Source organism: Chiloscyllium plagiosum, chromosome 1, assembly GCF_004010195.1.
Source record: "Chiloscyllium plagiosum isolate BGI_BamShark_2017 chromosome 1, ASM401019v2, whole genome shotgun sequence".
NCBI classification, from domain to species: domain Eukaryota; kingdom Metazoa; phylum Chordata; class Chondrichthyes; order Orectolobiformes; family Hemiscylliidae; genus Chiloscyllium; species Chiloscyllium plagiosum.
The window spans coordinates 24,130,254-24,146,945 of record NC_057710.1 but is presented as its reverse complement, the minus strand read 5'-3'; the positions used below and the strand labels follow the sequence as shown (position 1 = coordinate 24,146,945).

At 41.3% G+C, this 16,692-nt stretch overlaps 1 protein-coding gene across 1 annotated transcript in view; it reads right to left on the bottom strand.

Moving 5' to 3' along the window:
* polr1a (RNA polymerase I subunit A) overlaps positions 1 to 16,692 on the bottom strand; it is a 129,491-nt gene that overhangs the window by 50,669 nt on the left and 62,130 nt on the right. The window contains exons 16-18 of the mRNA XM_043715974.1: positions 5,363 to 5,546; positions 2,213 to 2,295; positions 1,167 to 1,325 (exon numbers count right to left, since the gene is read on the bottom strand). Coding sequence (XP_043571909.1) covers positions 1,167 to 1,325; positions 2,213 to 2,295; positions 5,363 to 5,546 — 426 coding nt within the window. The remainder of the gene's footprint in view (positions 1 to 1,166; positions 1,326 to 2,212; positions 2,296 to 5,362; positions 5,547 to 16,692) is intronic.

Below are 16,692 nucleotides of genomic sequence, written 5' to 3'. Positions count from 1 at the left end.
AGAGATAAGGGGATTGCTGAGGGGATCAAGGGTTATGGGGAGAACACAGTATAATGGGTGTGAGATACATATTAACCATGTTCAAATGGTGGAGCAGATTTGATGGAGTGAATAGCCTAACTGTACTCTTTATGGCTTATTGTCTTTAAGTGGTTGGAAGCAGTTCACAGAAGATTTGCCAGACTAATACCTGGAATGACTGGATTGGCTCGGCTTGTATATGAAGTTTAGAAGAACAAGAAGGAATTTGAAAGAAATATACAAGATTCTGAAGAGTTTTGGCAGGGTAGATGTTGATGAGGATGTTTCCTTTTCAGGGAGAATCTTGAGCTAAGGGCCACTAAAAATTAAGGGCCGCATTTTTAAAACAGAAATGTGTTGAGATTATTTTCTTGAAAGATCATGAATCTTTGGAACAGTGTTCCTGAATGCTGGTGAGTCCTTGAATACTTTTAAGGCAGAAGTAGATAGACTTTGACCAAAGAAAAGACTGAAAGGTTATTAGGAGTAAGTAAGAATGTAGATTTCAGAGTACAATCAGATCTGCCATATCATTGAAAAGAGGAGCATGCTCGAGCGACCAAATAGCCGGTTCTTGTTCATATGTATTGTTCATATGGTTCTCTTTTGAGGCTGAGATTCAGCATACATTTAGAGATACAAAAGATGAAGTTTCATCTGCAGGTCTGACACATTCCATTAAAGAACTGGGAGTGGTCAAAATGTTGGAATTCTTTCCCAAACAGCATTGCAGGGTCTATTTACAGCAGATGAACTGCAGTAGTTCAAGAAGACAGCTCACCACCACTTTCTCAAAGGTAACTAGGGTCAGGCAATAATTGCTGGCTATGACACCCACAGCCCATGAATGAAGGAAAAACAAACACAGTCAGTAAGTAGCATAGAATAGGTTTACAAAAATGTGTTTAATTTAAATTGTTCTTTCATAGCGTATGGGTCTAGCTGACTCGGTCAGAATTTGTTATTCATGCCTAATTGCCTCTGCAAAGGTAGTGGCGAATCAACCTCTTGAACTACTCTAGCTCATGTACTGACCCACAATGCTGTTAGATTTTCAACCAGTCATTTCTGTTGTCTCGACCACAACAAGTATTCACCACTGACAAAAACAGATTGATAAGCCATTAAGTTATTTCATTATAGACCTTGTTGATTTGGTTGTTGTACAAATTCACTTCTTCCTTATATTTCAAATCCACCACATTTATGTCCTTGGGATCTTTACTGAGATGAGCATTTTGCCATTTGTCCTGAACTTCATCACATGAGGCACTCTCTGGTAAGTTAAAAGCTTTTCGGACAGCCTGTGGGGAAATAGAAACTCACACACTTGAAATAATATTTGTGTAAAACAACCTTAATAAATAAAATCCATCGAGCGGTATGTTAATTACACTCAATAGTAGTTCAAAATCAACCTTCTTCTTTGCTAGAAAAAACATTTCTATGTTTTTGCCAGATGCATAAAAAAAACTTCTTGCTATATTTATAGTACTGGTGTGTAGTTCTCAAGCCTTTGTCTGACCCCATTTTGAATACTGTCTCAGTAGTCATGGCTGCAGTTCAATTTGTAGCACTGAACATTAGTGAACACTGAACTAATTGTGGAAATGATAAAGCACTGATACCAGAATGAAGGGTTACATTGAAATTAGATCACGTGAATGTGGCTTGCATTCTCTTGAATTAAGACGGTCATCAAGGTTTCCCTCCAGTGGAGGAATAGGAGAGGAAATAATGTTCAAATTCTTTTCACATTATAAACACTCTGATCAGACCATTCCTAAATCTTTTGTAGCCCAGAAATGTTGTAAGTCTAAACAAACTTTCTTCCCAATTGAGGCCTGTAAGCCCTTCAAATTTACAAAATACAAAAGCTGTAGAATTATTACACCATAAGAGGCCATTTGTCACATCATGTCTACATATTAGATTTCTGAACGCCAGTAAGTGAAATGCTCATTTGCCTAGCATTCTCTCTCCGTCTCTCCAGCTCCCCCCTCCTAGCTACATTAAAAGAGAGCAATTCTTTTAAACATCCACAAGGGAATCTTCCAGTCATAAGCCTAACCTGCTAACCTGCAATCTGGCTCCTTTACTGTCACTTTTCATTTGGCTTGGAGTTATTTACATGAGATGCACATTGTACGATTGAGCTTCTTGCATAATTATAAATCAATGGGATTTTTACCTTGGCTCCACATTGAGTTGACTCTTCAATGATTTTTTGCCTCTTCGCATTTGCCTTGGGCTTCAATAGAATATCTTCAACATCTAATATGAAAAATCACATTTAGCAAACATTTATAATGTTGAACAAAAACTTTTATGTCAATTGATAAATGTTCATTCTGCCAGTGTAGTAGTCATCTTCAATATTCAAAAAAATATATTTGAACGAAAACGTCTTCATAAAGATTAACAGAAACAGAAATCGCTGGAAAAGCTCACAGGTCTGGCAGCACCTGTGGAGAAAAATCAGAGTTAATGTTTCAGGTCCAGTGACCCTTCCTCAGAAAATGTTACTTTCTTACATCCAAGAAAGAACCTGCTATTTAATTATCTTATTGAATCCACAGGATATTGTAAAACACTTTAAGATCAATTATTTTCTTTTCAAGTGCTGCTATAACCTTGGTGTAAAATGCAAGATTTCAAGCTGTCAAATTAATTTGAACTGTTAACTTCCAGTGAGGAATCTTGTGGCACAGTGGGTAGCATTCCTGCTTCTGACCCAGAAAAGAAAACTTAATGGTCAAGGGTACCTACATGGGCTCCAGTTATGTATATCACTTTGTTGAGTACGCGGAACATTCTTTATTCCAGTCCTACTGTGGTCCCCTACCCATAACTCTTTCACTGGTACATCAGTTACATCATCAGTGCTGCTTCCCTCTCTCACCTGGAATTGGAAAAGTTTAACTATTTTCACTTTCATTTTCCAAACTGCTTTCACCTTCACCTGATCTACCTCTGATTCCTCCCTTCTTGAGGATCGCTGTTTCCATTTCTGGGATAAGGGTGGCCACCAACATCCACCACAAACCTACCAACTCCCACAATTACCTTGACTATTCAACCTCACACTCTGCTTCCTGTAAAGGCTCTAATTCCATTCGCCCAGTTTCTCCAACATATTTGTTCTGATGATGCCAGCTTCAACAATATCCACCTTCTTGATCAACCAATGATTCCCTACCACCGTAATCGATAAGGCACTCAGCTGGGTCTGACACCATTCCACAACTCAGTCTTCACTCTTTCTCTTGCCTCCCATAACAATAGAGCCCCTGGTTCTCACTTACCATCCTACCAACATGCGAAGGATCATTAGCCACCATTCCCACCACCTTCAGCAGGACGTCACCACCAGAAACACATTCCCTTTCGCTCCTTGTCAGCAGCAGAACTGTTCCCTCCAGGATGCCTTAGTCTATCCCTCCTACCATCGCAACACCTCCCCAAAATCTTCCCATGCAATTGCAGAAGTGCAACACCTGACCATTTGCTTGCTCCTTCCTCATCATCCAAGACCCCAGACACACCTATCAGGTGAAGCAGTGATTTACTTACACTTTACTCAATCTACAAACCAAACGAACTGTGGATGCTGGAAATCAAACAAAAACAGAGTTGCTGGAAAAGCTCAGTATGTCTGACAATATCTGTGGTGAGAGATCAGAATTAATGTTTCAGGTCCAGTGAGCCTTCACTCTATCAAGTCTGCTGCATTTACTGTTCACAGAGTGCATGGCTTTACTTTGGGGAGGTAAAACACAGACTTTGCGAACATTTTGCAAAACACCTATGTTCTGTCTGCAAAAGTGACCCTGAGCTTCCTGTTGCCTGCTACTTCAACACACCATCATGTTGCCTAGTCAACATGTGTGTTTCAGGCATGCTACAGCGCTCTAGTGAAGCTCAGTGCAAATTGGAAGAACAGCACCTTTTTCCTGCAGCCTCAGGGCACAATAGTGAGTTCAATAATTTTAGCGCCTGAGCACGTTCTCCCATGCCCTTAGCCCAAACCATACACTAGACCATGTCATCATGTAGGCCGCTTTCACAAACAATGCAACTAATGTACCTCATCAGGAGCTATTGATTCTCCCAGGCTGATCTTTGTCCATTTTTCTGCTTGCACAATTGCGTTTTTCTCTCTCTCTCTGTGCTCCACCTCTACTTATCGTTTACTCCTACCACCATCTTCAGCATGCCAACATTTTCCTAGCGATCAGTTTTGAAAGAAAGCTAGTGGACCCAAAACATTAACTCTCATTTCTCTCCACATATGCTCCTGGACCTGCTGAGTTTTTCCAATAATTTTTATATTTGGTTCTGATATGCAATCTGCAGTTCTTTGCTTTTTTAAAATTTAATGATTAAGGAGTTACAATTAAAACTGCCCAAACTGGTTGAGGATCAACTTGTAAATACTTCCAACGTAAGTCAATGAAAAGCAGTAAGAGCAGAAGAGATTCCTGCTGAATCACAATGAAAATACATTGGAGCAATTATCATCACTCATCACCATCCATGTCTCTGGGCTACAACTTGCCATGAGGGTGGTGAGTTTTTTTTCAGGAGGTGCAGTTTGGCTCTGTTAACTGTACAGTCAACATACATCAGATCGATGCCAATAATACAAGATTTAATCACTAGTTCAGCCATGGGGGAAATGCAGGTCCCAACTACTTGTCCTAACATTGATGGAATAGTATCACTATGAATCAGACCTGTTTTCTGACAGAATGTAACAAATATAAGAACATAAGATAAGACATAGTTACAAGACTTTACACAGCCATTTTATTAGAGCTTTGGAAACGTCTGATTGTTTCTGACTCAGAATCTTGCTAATCCTAAGACCGTCACACTGTGCCTTCCATCCCAAGCCAAATGTTTAATTTACAATTTCCATAAGCCTTGATCTGTACTAATAGCTTCACTTTTGGAACCTTCCCAAATGCCTTCTGGAAATTCAGGTAAATAATATGCACTTGACAGTGCTCAATTGACTGATTATACACAAGAGTTACAGTGAGATACATTTTGTTACGTGAACCAGGTAACATTGATCACTTTTCATTTCAAGCTTCCACAGCCTGACTGCAAGAACAGTTCGACCTTTGCACAATGTTTCACAGAAAAGAGCTTAATGAGCAATCTACGTACATACAGGAGTTAAACAGCTCATGCAAAGGAATTTCCTGATGACCATGTAATTTTATGTTGGCACATACAACAAAGTATTTGTTATTCAATGTATATATCTAAAATAAAAGTTTGAATACAAGAGGCAACATGACAGACAGGGACTAGGTAAGTAATCAACTGTTACCTAAAGTAAATCCCCTATACAGCTGGAGGTAAGCAGTAAAGAGGCGAGCCAGACAGGTCAGTACTTTTCCACTTGTCTCACCACCATACAGTTCCTGACAGCAGTGGACCAAGCCATAGGCTGAGCTTCCATAATGTGCCTTGTCCAGAACACCACACAGCAACTCTCCTTCCAGAATGACAACCTGTCCACCCAAAAGAAAATGAAGTGTGAGCACAGTAAACATTCATTGGACAGACTGAAAACAAAAAATGCTGGAGATCACAGCAAGTCAGGCAGCATCCTGAGAGAGAAAACAAGTTAACATTTTGAATCTAAATGACTCTTCAGAGTAGAAACATTAGCTTGCTCTCTGTCATGGATGCTACCTGACCTGCTGTGATCGCCAGCACTTTTTGTTTTCAGTACAGATTCCAGCATCTGCAGTAATTTGCTCCCCCATTCATTGGGTAGAATCACTGGCAGGATTATCATAAAAATGGATGTGTCAGTTTAATAAAAGCTTTACTACAGAAAGAATATATAAAAGTATAACATATTTTCAGAAATGTCCCAAAAATAATTTGGGACAAATTTATTTTCAAATTCATTTATTTGATGTGTGACCACCATTGTTATTTACACACAAAATGGTCCAATAAACTGCATTGAGATGAATATCCAGTTAGACTGTTTTTGGTGGGCTTTGCTAAGTAAGGAATGTAGACAAGGACGAGGACACATTGAGAACTCTTGTCCCTTTTTGAAAATACTTCACAGGATCTGCAAGATTCACACCTATCACTTGGGGAGGTTGTTTCAAGTTCTCAATCCAACGAGAAAGACAACCAACAATATAATCCCTCACTACTGCATTGAGTGATCAGCCTTGATTATTCACTGCAATCCCAAAGATGGTCTGGCTTATAGGTTAAAAAAAAAAAGACCAAAGCCTATAAGTTACTTCCTTCAAGTATTAACATCAGATATTATGACTCTGTGCTCAAAAGGCAGAATTTACCCACTTTCAGGTCAAGCCCAAAACAGGTAAATTTTTGGGAGACAAATCCATGGCCTAATCTGTTTAGAAAGCCTGCCAGATCAATATAGTAACATACAAAATTGGAGCAGGAGTAGGCTATTTGGTCCTTTCAGCCTATACAGCTATTGATTATGATCAAGGCTGATCATCCAAATCAGTATCCTGTTCCCATTTTCTCCCAAATGCACTTAGATTCTTTTAGCCTGAAGAATAATGTCTAACTCCTTCTTAAAAGCACTTCATATTTTTGTCTCAACCATTTTTACGATGCAGAGTTCCAGACTGGCTACCACTGTTTGGATGAAGAAAGTTCTCCTCATCTCAGCCTTAAATATCCTTAGACTGTGAACCCTGGTTCTGGACTCCTCAGTCACCAGAACATTCTTTTTGTGTTTACGTTCTTAATCTTCTGTAAGTTTCTATGAAATTCTTCTAGACTCCAATTAATACAGTCATAACCTATCTAATACCTCTTATACATCAATCCTGTCATCCCAGGAATCAATTTGGTAAACCTTACCTGCATTCCTTCCACAACCAGAACATCCTTCTTCAGATAAGGAGACCAAAACTGCATACAATTCTCTCAGTGTGGGCTCACCAAGACCTTGCCTCATTGCAGCAAAACATCACCCATGCTGGAATGTTCTATTTCTGCTCATGCATTCAAATCCTCTCGCCATGAAGGCCAACACATCATTTGTCTTCTTCACCTTATACTGCACCTGAAAGCTTACCTTCAGTAACTGGTGTACAAGGACACCAAGTCTCATTGCATCCTCCTCTTTTAGATAATCATCTGCCTGCCTGTTTTCACTACAAAAATTCATAACCTCATTTGTCCAGATTATACTTCATCTTCCATGCTACTGCCCAGTCACTCAACTTGTTCAAGTCACATTGAAGCATCTCTACATCCTCCTCTGTTCACTCCCACCCATCTTTTTGACGTCTCCAAACCGAGAGATATTAATTTAATTCCCATTTAAATCATTAATATGTATTGTGAATACCGGGGTCCAAGCACTGATCCTTGCAGTACCTCACTGCCTGTCATTGAAAAATGACCCATTTATTCCTACAATTTGCTTCCTGTCTGCTAATCAGTTCTCTAAGAACATTACCCCCAACCTCATGCACTTGAATTTTACATGCTAATCTCTTACCATGGGATGTTATCAAAAGCCTTCTGAAAGTCTAAGCAAATTACACCCATTGCCCACCCAATGCCAATTGCACCCATTGCTTATCACTGAGGTGGCAAATTCTTGCCACAGCGGATGTCATCATTTGCACCGATTGTCGACTTGTTTTCCACTTGTCATGAACAAGATTGGGGGCTTTTAAGTCTCTATACAACAGCCTCAAAATGTAGGTCAAGACATCATGCTAGCCTCTTCTCACAGGCTAATAAGAACTTTGACCCAGAAGCTGTGAAAAAGGGAAAACTTGCTATTGCTTTAAAAGGTCTGTGGAATCTGCCATCAAGAATGTTTGCAAAAGACTTTTAAGTTATCACATTAATTACAAGGAGATTGATAATACCGTTCTTTGACAAAAAGAAAATACTGGCACATGTGACCTCAGAACCCTTGAGCTAGAAGTACCACAGAAGGAAATTACAATAGGCACCACTTGGTCAGATACAAAACAGAGCTGCAAATATAACTACCAGCTACAAGTAGAAGAGCTGAAATATGAAGGCAATCAGGGCACAGACGCAAACACAAACAGAAAGCAGACACAGACTGTACATGAAACACAGAATTCTTTGAAAAAAACCTGGCCAATTATCGTCCCATTAGTCAACTTTCAACCATTATTACACTGAACCAGTTAAGTTAATCGCTGTTTTAAGTGTGGCCTACAGAGAATCTGCAGTAGTGAGTACAGTGGGTTCTTTCTTGATTATGTTTTTGGAGATATATCTCTTGATTAAACTTAAAATATAAGCCATAACTATTAATTTAACCTTGGGCAGTGTTTGTAGAGGAATAAGACTGTGTTAATTTCTGGGTCTGTAGATTGTGAAGGAGTAAAAATGGCCTTTAATAGAGCGATATGTACTTCTTGTCAGATGTGGGAGTTTAAAGAGAGTTTAAATGTTACTGTGGATTCTATCTGCCATAAATGCTGTTGTCTGCAAATCTTATCAGAGCGAATGGATCGGTTGGAGAGACAGTTAGAAGCAATGACGAATTTGCACAGCAACTGTATGTGATAGATGGCAGTTATCGGAAAGGGGGATGTCTCAGATACAGTCACATAGATGGGTTAACTCCAGGAAAGGTAAGAGAGGTAGGCAGCTAGTGCTGGAGTCTTTTGTGGATATACCCATTTCAAACAGGTATGCTGGTTTTGGAAAATATAGGGGGTGATGGATTCTGAGGGGAACGTAGTATGAACAGCCAAGTTTCTGGTATTGAGACTGGCTCCAATGCAACGAGGAGTTCCAAGAGATCAAATTGTGTTAGGAGATTCTCTAGTCCGAGGTACAGACAGACATTTCTGTGGCCAGCAGCGAAAAAGGAGAATGGCGTGTTGCATTCCTGGTGCCAGGATCAAGGATATCTCAGAGAGGGTGCAGAAAGTTCTCACGAGAGAGAGGGGCCAGCAAGAGATCATTGCCCGTATTGGAACCAATGACAACGGAAGGGAAAAGGTTGAGATTCTGAAGGGAGAGTAGAGAGAAATTTAGGCAGAAATTTAAAAAAAAGATGTCCTTGAGAATAGTAATATCTGGATTATTCCCGGTGCTACGAGCTAGTGAGGGCAGCAATAGGAGGACAGAGCAGATGAATGCACGGCTGAGGAGCTGGAGTAGGGGAGAAGGATTCACATTTTTGGATCATTGGAGTCTCTTTTGGGATAGAAGTGACCTGAACAAGAAGGACGGATTGTACCTAAATTGGAAGGGGCCTAATATACTGGCAAGGAAATTTGCTAGAACTGCTCGGGAGGATTTAAACGAGTAAGGTGGTGGGATGGGACCCAGGGAGATAGTGAGGAAAGAGATCTATCTGAGACTGGTACAGTTGAGAACAGAAGTGAGTCAAACAGTCAGGGCAGGACTAATAAATTAAACTGCATTTATTTCAATACAAGGGCCTAACAGGAAAGGCAGATGAACTCAGGGCATGGTTAGGAACATGGCACTGGGATATCATAGCAATTATAGAAACATGGCTCAGGGATGGACAGGACTGGCAGCTTAATGTTCCAGGATGCAAATGCTACAGGAAGGATAGAAAGGGAGGCAAGAGAGGAGGGGAGGTGGCATTTTTGATAAGGGATAGCATTACAGCTGTGCTGAGGGAGGATATTCCTGGAAATACATCCAGGGAAGTTATTTAGGTGGAACTGGGAAATAAGAAAGGGATGATAACCTCATTGGGATTGTATTATAGACCCCCTAATAGTCAGAGAGAAATTGAGAAGCAAACTTGTAAGGAGATCTCAGCTATCTGTAAGAATAATAGGGTGGTTATGGTAGGGGATTTTAACTTTCCAAGCATTGACTGCCATAGTATTAAGGATCTAGATGAAGAGGAATTTATTAAGTGTGTACAAGAAAATTTTCTGATTCAGTATGTGGATATATCTATTAGAGAAGGTGCAAAACTTGACCTACTCTTGGGAAATAAGGCAGGGCAGGTGACTGAGGTGTCAGTGCGGGAGCACTTTGGGGCCAGCGACCATAATTCTATTCGTTTTAAAATAGTGATGGAAAAAGATAGACCAGATCTAAAAGTGGAAGTTCTAAATTGGAGAAAGGCCAATTTTGACCGTATTAGGCAAGAACTTTCAATAGCTAATTGGGGGCAAATGTTCGCAATGAAAGGAACGGCTAGAAAATAGGAAGCTTTCAGAAATGAGATAATGAGAATCCAGAGAAAGTATAAAGAACAAAGAAAATTTACAACCCAGGAATAGGCCCTTCGGCCCTCCAAGCCTGAGCCAATCCAAATGTACTGTCTAAATCTTGTCAGTCAATTCCTAAGCATTTGTATCCCTCTGCTCCCCACCGACTCATGCATCTGTCGAGACGCATCTTAAATGAATCTACCGTGCCTGCCTTTACTACCTCTGCTGGCAAAGCTCACCACCCTCTGTGATCATACCAACAGTGCCCTCATCTAGACCATTTGTGTATATTACAAACAACAGTGGCCCCAATACTGACCCCTGTGGAACACTACTGGTCACCTTTCTCCATTTCGAGAAACTCCCTTCAACTACTACTCTGTCTCCTGTTGCTCAACCAATTCTTTATTCACCTAGCTAGAACACCCTGCACACCATTGTGACTTCACTTTCTCCATTAGTCTACAATGGGGAACCTTATCAAAGGTCTTACAAAAGTCCATGTATATGACATCAACATATAGACGAAGCTCTTCCTTCGTCGAACAACCTGGTCACTTCCTCGAAGAACTCTATTAAGTATATTCCTGTTAGGGTGAAAGGAAAGGCTGGTAGGTATAGAGAACGCTAGATGACTAAAGAAATTGAGGGTTTGGTTAAGAAAAAGAAGGAAGCATGTGTAAGGTATAGACAGGATAGATCGAGTGAATCCTGAGAAGAGTATAAAGGAAGTAGGAGTATACATAAGAGGGATATCAGGAGGGCAAAAAGGAGATATGAGATTGCTTTGGCAAATAGAATTAAGAAGAATCCAAAGAGTTTTTACAAATACATTAAGGACAAAAGGGTAACCAGGGAGAGAATAGGGCTCCTCAAAGATCAGCAAGGTGACCTTTGTGTAGAGCCACAGAAAATGGGGGAGACACTAAATGAGTATTTTGCATCAGTATTTACTGTGGAAAAGGATATGGAAGATATAGACTGTAGGGAAATAGATGGTGACATCTTGCAAAATGTCCAGATTACAGAGGAGGAAGTGCTGGATGTCTTGAAACGGTTAAAAGTGGATAAATCACCAGGACCTGATCAGGTGTACCCTAGAACTCTGTGGGAAGCTGGAGAAGTGATTGCTGGGCCTCTGGCTGAGATATTTGTATCATCAATAGTCACAGATGAGGTGCCGGAAAACTGGAGGTTGGCTAACATGGTGCCACTGTTTAAGAAGGGTAGTAAAGACAAGCCAGGGAACTATAGACCAGTGAGCCTGACGTCAGTGGTGGGCAAGTCGTTGGAAGGAATCCTGAGGGACAGGATGTACATGCATTTGGAAAAACAAAGACTGATTAAGGATAGTCAACATGGCTTTGTGCGTGGGAAATCATGTCTCACAAACTTGATTGAGTTTTTTGAAGAAGTAACAAACAGGATTGATGAGGGCAGAGTGGTAGATGTGATCTATGTGGACTTCAGTAGGCGTTTGACAAGGTACCCCATGGGAGACTGATTAGAAGGTTAGATCTCATGGAATACAGGGAGAACTAGCCATTTGGATACAGAACTGGCTCAAAGGTAAAAGACAGAGGGTGGTGGTGGAGGGTTATTTTTCAGATTGAAGACCTGTGACCAGTGGAGTGCTACAAGGATCGGTGCTGGGTCCTCTACTTTTTGTCATTTACATAAATGATTTGGAAGTGAGCATAAGAGGTATAGTTAGTAAGTTTGCAGATGACACCAAAATTGGAGATGTAGTGGACAGTGAAGAGGGTTACTTCAGATTACAACAGGATCTGGACCAGACAGGCCAATGGGCTGAGAAGTGGCAGATGGGAATTTATTTCAGATAAATCTGCATTTTGGAAAGCAAATCTTAGCACGACTTATACACTTAATGGTAAGGTCCTAGGGAGTGTTGCTGAACAATGAGACCTTGGAGTGCAAGGTACTGCATTTTGGAAAGCAAATCTTAGCACGACTTATACACTTAATGGTAAGGTCCTAGGGAGTGTTGCTGAACAATGAGACCTTGGAGTGCAAGTTCATAGTGAGAATCTAAAATTTGAATTTAGGCCGTTGTCAGAAACAACAAGTATCTGTAGATTTTTTATTAACTACAAAATGACTTTTCAATTTAAAATAACACAACAAAATGGCTGCAAGTAATGATTTGACTGTGTGAACTTGAACTGATGCTTTGTTAAGTTGGTTGTATTTAGAGATAAGAGAGAACAATGGATTTTTCATAATATGAATCATAAGACAGTGATTTGGTATTCAAACTAACCTTGAACTGCTTGCAAGGGATGGTGCTCTACATAAATTAAGAACCCTTTCCTGGGGAATATTATTGGATTAACCCGCTGTAAATCATGTCACCTTATTATATGTGATTGGTCTTCTCTTGTAATTAAGGCTGTACCATCTCTTAAAAAACATATAAATAATGTGTAATTTTTTTTAATGTAATCGCGCCATTTCACCACGAAACACAGAAGCTTTTAACCTCCATGTTGCTGGAGGAATCTGCACCAGGCTGCCTTATTTTATTAAGCTGGTATCCTTGCTTTAAACAGACCGTACTCCTAGTGATTCTTTTGACCGATCTCGAACCAAGAGGCCCCTTTGGAGGGGTCTAGATCTTCAACAGCTCCTTGAAAGTGGAGTTGCAGGAAGATAGGATAGAGGTGGTGGTGTTTGGTATGCTTTCTTTTATTGGTCAGAGTATTGAGTAAAGGAGTTGGGAGGTCATGTTGCGGCTGTACAGGACATTGGTTAGGCCACTGTTGGAATATTGCGTGCAATTCTGGTCTCCTTCCTATCGGAAAGATGTTGTGAAACTTGAAAGGGTTCAGAAAAGGATAACAAGGATGTGGCCAGGGTTGGAGGATTTGAGCTATGGAGAGAGGCTGAATAGGCTGAGGCTGTTTTCCCTTGAGTGTCGGGGGGGTGACCTTGTAGAGGTTTACAAAATTATGAGGGGCATGGATAGGGTAAATAGGCAAAGTCTTTTCCCTGGGATCGGGGAGTCCAGAACTAGAGTGCATAGGTTTAGGGTGAGAGGGGAAATATAAAAGAGACCTAGGGGGCAACGTTTTCACACAAAGGGTGGTACGTATATGGAATGAGCTGCCAGAGGAAATGGTGGAGGCTGGTACAATTGCAACAGTTAAGAGGCATTTGGATGGTTATATGAATAGGAAGGGTTTGGAGGGATATGGGCTGGGTGCTGGCAGGTGGGACGAGATTGGGTTGGGATATCTGATCGGAATGGATGGGTTGGACCGAAGGGTCTGTTTCCATGCTGTACATCTCTATGACTCTATGATGGGGTTGTCAATAACATCATCAAGCAGCACCTGCTTACTGACACATAGTTTGGGTTCCGCCATGGCCACTCAACTCCTGACCTCATTACAGCCTTGGTTCAAACATGGACAAAAGAGCCGAATGCCAGAGATGAAGTGAGAGTGACTGTTCTTGACAGCAACTCCACATGTGACCAAGTGTGGCACCTAGGAGGCCTAGCAAAACTGGGAATATGGAGAAAACTCCAATGGTTGGAGCCATACCTGGCATACAAGGGGATGGAGCTGAAAATGTGTTGCTGGAACAGCGCAGCAGGTCAGGCAGCATTTCGGGAACAGGAGAATCGACGTTCCGGGCATAAGCCCTTCTTCAGGATATGCCCGAAACGTCGATTCTCCTGTTCCCTGGATGCTGCCTGATCTGCTGCGCTGTTCCAGCAACACATTTTCAGCTCTGATCTCCAGCATCTGCAGTCCTCATTTTCTCATAAAAGGGGATGGTTATGGTTATTGGCAATCAGACATCTCAACTCAAAAGCATTACTGCAGGATTTCCTTAGGGTGGGGTCCTAGCCCAACTACTTTTAGCTGCTTCAGCAATGACCTTCCGTCCATCATAAAGATCAGAAGTAGGAATGTTTATTGATGACTGCATAATGTTAAGCAGCATTCACAACATTTCAAATACTGAAGCAGAATATGTCCAAGTGCAGCAAGACTTCTGGCCTCGGGCTGACAAGTGGCAAGTTACAATCGCACCATTCAAGTGCGAGATGATGACCATCTCTGACAAGAGAGAATCTAACCATCACCCTTCATGTTTAAGGGCATTACTATCACAGAATCCACTACTATCAACATCCTGAGGTTACCATTCATCAGAAACTGAACTAGGCTAGCCATATAAAAACTGTACCCACAAAAGCAAGTCAGAGGCAAGGAATCCTGCAACAAGTAACTTGCCTCCTGACATCCCAAAGCCTGCCCATCACATAAAAGGCACAAATCAGGATTACAATTGAATATTCCTCATTAGAATGTTGTTGCATTCATCCAGACAAGGAGCTTGACACAATCCAGGATAAAGCAGCATGCATGATTGGCATTACATCCACAAACATTGACTCCTGCAATCACCGAAGCTCAGTAGCAGTGTGTAATATCAACAAGATATACTGCAGAAACTAGACAGCACCTTCTAAACCCACAACCATTTCCATTGAGAAGGACAAGTGCAGCAGATCCATGGGAACACCACCAGCAAGTTCCCCTCCAAATCACTCACTATCATGATTTGGAAATATCTCACCATTTCTTCAGTGTCGCTGGGTTAAAATCCTGAAACTTCCTCCCCCATAGAAAAGGCATGTCAGAAAGGCAAGGTCATGGTGATCATGGGAGATTTCAATATGCAGGTGGACTGGGTAATGTTGCCAGTGGATCCAAAGAAAGGGAATTCATGGAATGCTTACAGGATGGCGTTTTGGAACAACTTGTCATGGAGTTCACAAGGGAGCAGGCTATTCTGGACCGAGTGCTATGTAATGAACAAGACTTCATAAAAAAATCTTAAAGTAAGGGAACACTTAGGAAGCAGCGATCATAATATGGTAGAGTTCAGTCTGCAGTTTGAAAGAGAGAAGGCAAAATCGGATGTAATGGTGTTACAGTTAAATAAAGGTAATTATGAGGGCATGAGAGAGGAACTGACGAAAATCGACTGGAAGCAGAGTCTAGCGGGAAAGCCAGTAGAGCAAAAATGGTAGGAGTTTGTGGGTATAATTGAGGACACAGTACAGAGGTTCATCCGAAAGAAAAGAAAGATTATCCGGGGAGGGATTAGACAGCCATGCCTGACGAAGGAAGTCAGGAAATGTATCAAAGAGAAAGAGAGATCCTATAAAGTGGCCAAGAGCACTGGGAAATCAGAAGATTAGGAAGGCTACAAAAACAAAGAGGATATCAAAGAGAGAAATAAGGAAGGAGAGGATCAAATATGAAGGTAGGCTAATCAGTAATATTAGAAATGATAGTAAAAGTTTATTTCAATACATAAGAAACAAACGAATGGCAAAAGTAGACATTGGGTCACTTCAAACCGATGCTGGAAGGCTAGTGATGGGAGATAAGGGAATAGCTGGAGAACTTAATAAGTACTGTGCATCAGTCTTCACAGTGGACGACATGAATAATGTCCCAACAATTAAAGTGAGTCAGGGGGCTGAGTTGAGTATGATTGCCATTACAAAAGAGAAAGTGCTAGAAAAGCTAAAAGGTCTTAAAATTGATAAATCTCCTGGCCCCGATGGGCTACATCCTAGAGTTCTGAGGGAGGTGGCTGAGGAAATAGCGGGAGCGTTGAATTGAGATCTTTCAAAAGTCACTGGAGTCAGGGAAAGTCCCGGATGATTGGAAGATCGCTGTTGTAACCCCCCCTTGTTCAAGAAAGGATCAAGACAAAAGATGGAAAATTATAGGCCAATTAGCCTAACCTCAATTGTTGGTAAAATTCTAGAATCCATCACTAAGAATGAGGTTTTTAAATTCTTGGAAGAGCAAGGTCTGATTAGAACAAGTCAACATGGATTTAGTAAGGGGAGGTCGTGCCTGACAAACCTGTTGGAATTCTTTGAAGAGGTGACAAGTAGGTTAGACCAGGGAAACCCAGTGGATGTTATCTACCTAGACTTCCAAAAGGCCTTTGATAAGGTGCCACACGGGAGGCTGCAGAGCTACTGGTGAGGATTGAGGATTGGCTGTCTGACAGAAAGCAGAGAGTTGGGATAAAAGGTTCTTTTTCAGAATGGCAGCCGGTGACGAGCGGTGCCCCGCAGGGTTCGGTGCTGGGGCCACAGCTGTTCGCATTATATATTAACGATTTGGAGGAGGGAACCGGGGGCATTCTCGCGAAGTTTGCCGATGATACGAAGTTAGGTGCACAGGCAGGTAGTACTGAGGAAGTGGGGAGGCTACAGAAGGATCTAGACAGGTGGGGAGAGTGGTCCAGGAAATGGCTGATGGAATTTAACGTGAGCAAGTGCGAGGTCTTGCACTTTGGCAAAAAGAATAAAAGCATAGACTACTTTCTAAATGGTGAGAAAATTAATAAAGCCAAAGCACAAAGGGATCTGGGAGTGCGAGTC